Source organism: Malurus melanocephalus, unplaced genomic scaffold (assembly GCF_030028575.1).
Source record: "Malurus melanocephalus ecotype Western Australia unplaced genomic scaffold, MMel_1.1 scaffold_343, whole genome shotgun sequence".
Taxonomy (NCBI): domain Eukaryota; kingdom Metazoa; phylum Chordata; class Aves; order Passeriformes; family Maluridae; genus Malurus; species Malurus melanocephalus.
In genome coordinates, this window is record NW_026623575.1 from 665,595 (window position 1) to 675,375 (window position 9,781).

The 9,781-nt window shown below is 38.9% G+C and overlaps 1 protein-coding gene across 1 annotated transcript in view; it reads right to left on the reverse strand.

Moving 5' to 3' along the window:
* The window catches only part of UGGT1 (UDP-glucose glycoprotein glucosyltransferase 1), a 34,564-nt gene extending 27,321 nt beyond the window's left edge, over positions 1 to 7,243 (reverse strand). Inside the window, exons 1-7 of the mRNA XM_057378154.1 lie at positions 7,099 to 7,243; positions 5,242 to 5,324; positions 4,568 to 4,698; positions 3,643 to 3,755; positions 2,248 to 2,422; positions 850 to 946; positions 186 to 264 (exon numbers count right to left, since the gene is read on the reverse strand). Of these exons, the coding sequence (XP_057234137.1) occupies positions 186 to 264; positions 850 to 946; positions 2,248 to 2,422; positions 3,643 to 3,755; positions 4,568 to 4,698; positions 5,242 to 5,324; positions 7,099 to 7,223 (803 nt within the window). The 5' untranslated portion in view covers positions 7,224 to 7,243. The remainder of the gene's footprint in view (positions 1 to 185; positions 265 to 849; positions 947 to 2,247; positions 2,423 to 3,642; positions 3,756 to 4,567; positions 4,699 to 5,241; positions 5,325 to 7,098) is intronic.
* Positions 7,244 to 9,781: the final 2,538 nt, after the last annotated feature.

Consider the following 9,781-nt stretch of genomic DNA (forward strand, 5'->3'; position numbering starts at 1 on the left):
TACAAGGGTCAAACAATTTCTGTGGTTTCCTTTAAGAAAGTCTGCTGCTAATTTAAAGAAACTACCACACAAAAAGGCTGCTAACACATACAGGAAACTCAGACATGTAAAAAATARTAACAAAGCAAAAGATTGGCATTTCTGCAAAAAGTTTTTTGATCTGACAAAGTCCAACTGAGTTTTACCTTAATTTTCCAAATAGAAATCCTTGCACTTCATCAATAGGATCATCTTCATCTATGACTGTAGCATTCACATCTGTGCCTATAAACACACAGAGAACAYCATTAGCACCAAGCTATTCACAAACASAAAAGCAGGAAAATCTGGGGTTTGTACGTGTATGTGTACATGTAAAGAAAAGGTATACCCACAGATTACACTATCAAAATAGTTTTGGCAGATGCATGGCAGTTTGTGGAACAAAGATCAGTGCTCTATAAAAGCAGCAAAAGCAAAAGAACCATGCAGAATTTTAAGTTCTGTCTTCCCAAAAAAACCCCCAAGAACAGGGAACACATTCTGCTCTGAGGAGGGATAAGTTAAGGCAACTTAAATCAGAAAAAATGCTTTACACCTGCAGAGAAGCTGGCTATCTGGTAAAAAATTAGTTGCATTTGTAGTGCCATTACTAAGATTTGGTCCAGAGCCACAACTCCAACATTTCACAAAGACAGAAGACAAATGCCATGGCAAAGATATGCTTCATAAGGAACATGCTCCCAAAAGGGAGTTCAGAGCTAAGGAAAGAAAAATATCAGTAATTCAGATATTCATAGCAAAACAAATACTAAATTACCATGGCAAAATTAAAATGTTCACATTCAAATAATTAAAATAATAATTCACCTTTCACCTGTGTATCATCCTTGGCCTTGTATTCTGTACTTTTAATAGCTAGTTCTACRCCATAGCCAGACAGGTAGACCTTTTCTTGGCTGGGATTCTGTAAGGAAAARCCAACAGTGTGATATTGCCATCTTTGTTTTGATCCACAGGTTAAAAGCTGGCACTTCCCAAAGATAAGAAATCTCAATTTCAGATATAACTGCTAGCAAGAAACAAATACGAGTGATTCTGTAGTAATACTATAGAAATTATATTTCCTATTGTATTTCTACACATTTTGTGAAGTTCAGCAAGCAAGAATTATCACTATGAGCCAAAAAAACATCAAAATCCACAAAGTAAAGAGGAACACAAAACAATGTTTTCAGGATTCAGTGTATCAGCCAAGCAGAGGGGGATAGACTCCTGTGATCAAATCACACAGACGGTGGAAAGGAACTTCAGCTGTGAAGTTCAAAAATTAAACTCAAGAGTCACCACAGAGAATTACAAGAAATAAAACCATGACTAAAGACCAGTGCATGATTAATTCTGCCTTTAATAAGAGAAACATGATTCACTTTCTCAAAGTATTTGGATGTGTATAGGAATCACATAACAGCACCTGATCTAAAGTGTAATACACTGAATTTTGAATGTAAGTGCTCCTCCCAACACTGATAAATAACTACTTCCTCTTATAAAAGGAGAGTGGTGTATGCAATGTATGAGTTTATTTTATTAAAAGTTCAAGTAATATTAGAAGTGAACCAGCTGATGCCCTTTTCTTCCCCCCCCCTGCCATTCAAGCCTGACTGCTACACTGCAGGTTTTGGCAATATTTAATAATTTCCAGGTAACAAATCTAACAACTCCAGCTTTTCAGAGCTTTTAAAATGCAGTTTTAAATACTAATCCAGTGGCCATGGACAAGGTAGTGGAGGAAGACGGAAATCAGGAGAAACTGCACTAGGAATGGTTAAGTGGTCTTAAAAAAAAMCAAACAAAAACTGCAGAAACAATGTCTTTCTTTTGAAAATGGTACCTTAATGGTAATCCTTGCTTTTTATATCAAGTAACTAAAGTAACTAAGTGGCCTGACTGTGAAAGATCTGAATATTTCCTAGGATCTAATACAGGCAGAGAAACATTTTTCTTAACATTAAAATCTCTCATTAATCTGGAATTTAAGTCTGGATTTGCGAAATCAAACAATCTTATTTAAGCAATCAGGGATTTTAAACATTCTGTATTACTTAGCTAGATGCAATAAAAAAAATAAAACTTTGAGTGTTCCAAGTAAATGAACAACAACAGTAGGCAAATGTCATTTAGAGGGAACAAACTTGGGTCAGTTTTCTTTTTCAAAACCAAAAAACACTCCGTTTCAAACACCTCACAATGCTCAAATATACTCACAGCAATGTAGTGTCTGAGGACATAAGTGATCTCTCCTGCCTCAGCCTTTGACACAAGCCTCCTGTGCTGTGTGTAGAACTCCTCTGAGCCAATCTCRGCATAAAGTATGACCACAGGGCTTTCGGGGTTTGATGCCGGGTACTTGTGGTCCCCCTTGAACAAAAATGGCTTTGGCCTAAGAGGAAACAGTGAAAAATGCCACAGTGTGATTCACAGCCTTTCCTCACTCAGTGCAAGATGCACATTTTTTTCCTGTTTAATCACTGTTCCTTTTTCCCTGAATACATATGGCAAACTATTCCCACATATTGYATCAAGGCTGGCAGCCATCGATGCATGTTGATAAAAGCTTTGTGAAAAATGAACATATGAAAACAAGTGACTAAGAGCTATTTTGAATCTAATATGATCCTAATTTTAAGAATTAACAACTTCCCTTAAATTTCCAATTAACTTTCTCTCTCCATGGTGATTCATAACTTCTATATGAAAAATKAAAAAGGCTGATAGATGTGTCAAGGGCACAAATGGATTTGAACCTTGTCCTTGCCTTAGTACACAAACAAAAAAGTGAGTAAGAAATCTATTTTCAACTTCTTTGTTTACATTTTGTCTAAAGTGCAATGAAATATTTAAAATAGTCCCAGTAAGTCAGAAGAATAGCATGTGAGTTATAGATGCCATGTGCCTGCACATGGATAAAAAATTCTTTATGTTTACAAGAACCGAAATTACCAAGAYTGCAAAAATAATGTTGAAAATAAAAATGTTTTCGTATTATGAAAACAAACTGAAATGTAAGAGTTTGGGTTGCTTTTGGTTTGTTATTTCGGGGTTTTTTTTTAAACAGTATTATATTTTATACCTYCTTTCTGCTATTAGCAGTTACAATCAAGTTCTGTTCTTGCAGAGAAATCCAAATTTTCAATATATTGTGGTAATTGCTTTCTTTGTCAATGCTGAGAAAAATATACAGAGAAAAAATACTGTGCATGTGTATCAGCCATTCATGAAACAATTTGTTACATTAACTCTCATATGAATACACAGCTCAGCTCCTTCTATTTTCCCTACACACTGAAGGCTTTACACACTCTTKAGAATTCCTATTGTCCTGCAACAGTTTCCAGTGATTTCCAGAATTTGTTTCCAGCTTTTCCTGTGTACATTGCTCTTCCTAGCAGAATTATCAAAGAGCTARGGATAAGAAAACAACCACTGCAATCTGAAKTAAAACGAAATAAGAGACTGCCAYTCCTGTGCAAACAATGGACAGGAGAAATCGACACCAAAGAACATGGAAACAACAGGTTTATCACAGCCTCTTCACAGCAGTAAGTCTAACAGGTTAAATTTTTAAAGAGCTAATCCAGTAATAGKAAATTAGGCAAATACCTGTCTGAAGCTGTCTGTAAGAGCTTTCCAAGAGAGTCAAATTCACATGTTTTCTCCCCATGCACAACAAAAAACAGGGTACAGCCCTTTGGTGGAGATTCATCTGCTGCTATCTGTATAAAAAAATGTTAATAATGTAGGTTGAAAGTTTGCCCTTAGAACAAGTGAAAATTATAACAGTGTAGCTGTGCAGCAAACAACATTATTTCCTACATTCCAAACTAGTACTTATTCCATGCTGATGACATAATTTAAATGCAAGGTGAAACTGCAAGATGGAAAGTTAAGCCTTAACTTATTTCTCAGTCTTTCAATATTAACTGCAAGGTTAGTTGCAGGTACAGAAAACAAGGCTTGAAATTATAGGGGTTTCCTTGAGAGGTTTATTTTGCCTTAAGACATCACAACTATTTGTATTTGTTAAATATCAAATGGCAAAATTACTCCAGATGAATAAAGAAGATGTTTTATAGTATTACTTAAATAAAGCGTATCCTAATGTGAGACAATTTGCAATTAATTTTATGATACCTGGAGAATGRAAAGGAACATTTATGGGTACATATACACATATATATATGGGTAACTATCTTAAAGTAAGTTTAACTGAGCAAAAGGAACAGCAGCAGCATTCACAAGTACCAATGGAGCCATAGGGATGGTTCTCACAAAAATCTTCACACAATTATCAGTGCAGCAGGCACAAAGATATGTAGACAAGTCAAAATGACAATTCTTTAGTCTACTCTAGACAAAAATTCAACACCTCATGGAATTGCACATACATCTGCTCTGTAGCTCAGAGGTACAGAGCAGTTCATCAGATCATGTTTTTTAAACTCTCAAATATTTCTTTCCACAGATCGTTTCTTCCTGAGCCATAGTAAAATGCTCTGCACATCATCTGAGCATTTCCTGTACTAACCTGTTGAAAAGCTTGAACTGTTGCAGAGTAAGAGCGTAAAGACAAGGAAAACTTCAACAAATTCTGCTGCAAAGGTGACAGGGTCTGRCTGGCTACTTTCAGCATTTCCTGGTAAGAAGAATAATCACTCCCTGCAAAGGCAAAGTACAAGCAGTTATCTCTCTACACCACAGTCTCACTRAGGAGGGGCTCCTCATCTTAAATGTGATTTATATCAACAGAAGCCCATGACATTAATTCTAAGTAAGCACAAGACCATTCCTCCTCTGTTTTCATTATAGAAAATTTTACAGATGAATGAGAGTGAACTTCAACAGAGATCCATGAGAGTATACCTGAATACATTCTAGAGGATGTAAACATGGGCTGGGGAGGAGGAAAACAGTTAAGAGCTCCCATTTAATTTCAGTTGAGAAACAATAACACAGAGAAAAGGCATTTAAAACATTTCATACTTCATGTTGAAATAGAAACTGGCAAGCAAAATGTTTCAGACTCATCCACCACAGCTTTAGTCAAAAGGATCTCCAAAAGCTTTGAGTACATTACAGCAAAAATATTACTAAAATTAGTATTTTAAAAGTCAAATGAGGACTAACACAATGGAAAACAAAACAGTGTGGTATATTTTTCAACTATCAGTCAGCATCAAGAGAAAGACTATAAAAACTTACCATCATGCTCAGCTGTCTTAATGTTCTCACTGGCTTCAACAAAATTCCAGAATTTTTCTTGRCCTTCTTCTGATAAAAATTCACTAAGTAAGAGAGAAGAGTGAGCTAGATCTATGAATTTTCTCTCAAGTCACAATTCTAACACCTTGCAATGCTTTACAGAAAGTTAGGACCTACTGTCTATTTACCTATATCAGAAAACTGTGTGACTAGAAAAAGCACTTCAGGAGAGCTAAAAACAAATAAATCCAAACAAATAATAGTTTCAGAGCAGGACAAACACACAGTGCATCAAAGCAGCTTGTAAGGCACCAACTGATCCTTTAAAGACYACTAACAGGCAGCAGTGTCCATCCTGCTAGCTCTCCTCCTAATGCATTTTTTTACTAACTCTCCTTAAAAGAAGCACAGGTTTCTGTTTATTTTGCTGAAACAAAGTGTAGGTTACTGTAATTAGGAGCTTTGGTGGAGGTTTTCTGTTTGCCAGTTCTTAAACATGCAAAAGGAGAAGACACAGCTTCAAATCATGTTAAAATTGCCATATATAATCCATATAATTGGGTACGTATACAAAGTTAGATAAGGAAATTCATTCTCTAAACATTGCAAACCACAAATACTGTATCAGGTAACATGTAACATACTTGCTATGGTAAAGGCTGCTACAACAGAAGATTTGGAGCTGCTCACTGCTACAGTAACTTGTTCTGATCCGAGGTGCTAAGCACTGCTTGAACACCTGGGTATCAAATTGCAGCACTGGGCTAAGTACACTGAACAGCAGGAGTGATTTTACACTGCAGTGCTGCATCATGCTGCAGTTCATCCCAGGTGAGCAATCCTTACCTACCCAAAGTCTTTGAACACAATGGATCAAGGCTTTGACATGTTATTTTGATTATTTCCTTACTGTTTCACACTCTCTTGGGTTGAATTTTTCCCCAGCAGTGCCACAAAGTCTCACAGTATCAGGGTATTAAATCATGACATTTACAACTGTGCTTTCTATTTTACTGCTTAAGGAATTTTCAGTCTCCAGCTCCTCCAGGGAAGGTTACAGAAAAGTAATTTCACCTAGGACACACCTGTTCTCTGAACAAATGTGAACAAAAACCAGCAAGACTCAACTATTTTTATGTGGAACAATCTGCAGTAAAACAGAAAGAATTCCACATTTGGCAATACCTTGAAKTGATACAGAATTAAGTGCACACACACAGAGTTAAAATTCTAAAAGTCCTAGTGACATCTCCAAACTAAAATACGACAAAATGCAACAATGGAGACTTCATTAGTGCTAAGAACACTGGCAGTGAAAAGACAGCATTTCACTTTCCTTTTACATAACTTATAAAGTATTTAATACCACAGAAGGAATGTTCCCCGGGTGACTTGCACAATTCTTAACAAAGCAATTGACTTTAACCAATGCACAACTCACATGACCAGAGTTAAACTCAAGCTTTGCTGAGCTAAACACACTTGAGAAGCAGACATGTACCAAAACTGACAGAAGCTACAACACATTTTGCTATGGAATCTTACAAGACCATGCTAAWCTCCTCTAACACTTWGAGTAGAACTTCATAAGGCAAAAAMCACAAACTAYGTAATTKTTTATGGTTATTAATGTTYRTGCTAATGCACAATGAAAGAATTTATCATACAAAAACCTACTACTGGCTCCTCTAAAACACACTCCTCCCATCTCTCCACGCACAGCAGTGATCACATTCCCATGTTATTAYTGTGAGTTAGTAGTGACAAGACACCAARGTGCCACWTAACAGAGAACACTTTACTTTCTCCTCTAGGCATATTCTGATTTTACAGTGAAAAAAATCACAATGYACTTACCTTATTTCAAGGAGTAAAGGAGTTGAAGACCACTTTGTAGTTAGAGAWGTTGTCACAGCCTTAGAATCTCCTTTTACAAGTGAAGAGCTGAACCAGATTCCAAGAACTGCAATAAGTATTCCCATTTTATAGAAGACTGAAAATGATGAAGGAAAAAAARTAAGTTTTGCATTGCCTCTTCTTATAAATACATGATCTCACATATCTAAATATATTGAGAGGTATTTTAAAATTGCATTTAATGCAATACATTAATGAGATGATYATCATCTCATCTGGGTTTACWAATTCAGAAATACTACAAAAACTTGAAGAGAGGCAAGGGRTKTAMAATCTTACTCCTGAGATGCGATTAAACCTATATCAACTCCAGCTTCCTCTGCTTTTATGCTTTCAAATCAGCTTGCTTCTGTTCTGGGACACCAACATCACATACTASTTGCCTTAAGAGGTACTGCAAACTGTACATATTTCAGATTGGGTGGGAAAGCAACCTGCTGTGAATTTTATGGGAAGTCAAGTCACACATYGTGTTAGCACAGATCCAGCAGCTGTGGACTGACCAGTGTCAGATGGGCCAGGCAAGGATGAGGTTTCCTAGTTAGTCCTTTAGGTCCTGCTGGGTACAGAAGATTCCTTTGAGGGATGAAGGAAMAAGGATTTCCTGGATGCACGAGGCACTACCAAATTTAAAAGCTAAAAAATGAATGAAATAATGCAAACRGACTCAAATAATATAATTTACTGTGAAAAATGAGCCAAAAAAAAAAAAAGTTATGCCATATATTTACTATCCTTCATATGTATTTTCAAGCCTTTGTATTCTCTGGCCCACACACCAAAACAAAGCTGAGTGGAATTTCCTTGCCCCAACTCTTAAGCTTATGGAAGACCTGTATTCTTCTGTTGTCTTTCCATTACAGTCTCCAAAAGTTCAAACTTTTTTTGCCTCTCTCTGACTATAATACATTAATATTTACTACACCCTCAATACGCACCCAGGTACTCTTTCATTTATTGTCCTTATTTTTTTGGATAACTCATTTTCCATGTCCCCCAGGTGACTGAAGAAACATCCCAGTCCAGTTCCACATATATCACACCCACCAACCTGCCAGGATCTAACTTCTATCTTTTTTTAATTAGAATCTCAATGTAAAGAATGGATTTGTAGCTCTAAGGTACCTACATATATACATAGACAAAAGAATCAAATCCTACACCCTTTAAAAGTTTACAGTCCTTCAGCCAAAGGTTTCTCAGCAGTAACATGGCTCTTTCTCTGGGGATAAAACCAGAAATTCCTGCTGTGATATCCAAAGAGCAGCTTGCTSAGCTGCCACGACATTTGCTTTATGCCACACCTGGGAAGCAGACAGATGGCATCACAGAATGGTCACAGCCATCACTCCCTGTGTGCAGAGGGGGAAGCTCAGCCAATATCTGTGCAGTGCAACATTGGCTTCGGCCAAGTACAACAAAAAAACCACAGTTCACGGTTCCTCCCAGAGACATGTCCTTCTTATTCTCTGCAAATCATACACTGGAGTTTGGAATATGTAAATACATATACTGAACAGCATTCTCATGGCTAAAGCTCCTATGCTGCTCTCTTGTGCCTGCTTTCCCACTCTGGGACAGACTGTAATAAAAGCCTTTTTCTGCATGAAATGGGAAAGAAACCAAAGGACACATTTGTCACCTGACACAGYTTAGCCAACTGAAAACCTGCAGGTTAGAAATAYCTACAAGGYCTCAATAATAACAGCCATAAAAGAMAGAAATTACCAGTATCTCAAAGAAAAATACATAGTGGAAAAAGACGTAAGAGGAACGGGAATGAACATAAGTGAAACAAGGAAATCCAGCTGTGCTCTGTGCCAGGTAACAATGCAAAACCTAATCTGAATTATGACACTGCAAAGCAGATTTTTCACACCTCGCTTGGAAATATTTTTCCTCTTCATTTTCCTTCCAATTACACCGTTTAAATTACTTCTGGAAACTTGCACATCCAGCCTCGGGGAAAGGAATAAATCAGCCCACATTTACAGTCAGTGCCCTCTGCCACGTCCTGCGAGGTCAGCGCGGCAGCGAGCGGGCAAAGCGCTGCGCTGCACGGAAGGGCAAAGGCGAGCGAGGGGCGAGTCCTGCACAAACACAGCGCCGAGACACCTGAACCGCACATGGTGCACGGCAAAGATCGCTGCTAGCAGCGAGCACCGAGAGATCGGCACTCTCGGTGTGAGAGCAGTCCTTTAAAGTGCTCCCGCGGCCGTGCTGTGGATACTGAAACTAAACGATGGCGATGCACTGGTTAGCCCACCACCAGAAATCCCTCGTTCCAGCCGCCGGYCGCTTCCAGCGCCCTGTCACTGAAGCGCTGAGCAGCCACAGGCAGCTCCGGGCCGCCCGGAGCTCAAAACACACATTAAACCAGCGCCGTCAAGTCGTTAATGGTGCGGGGCATTAAACCCGAGCACAGCTTSTGCCGCTCCCCGCTCCCGCTCCACTCGTGAGCCCGCCGATCGACCGCCGGAGCCCCGCGGGACGCGGAGGCCGCTCGAGGGACCCSGCGGGTGTCGGCCCCGCAGCGAGGTTCCCCTCCGCGGCACTGCAGCGCCCGCCCCGCCCGCTCGCTGCCACCCGAGCCGCCGCCGCGGGTCCGCCCCGCCGCCGCCCC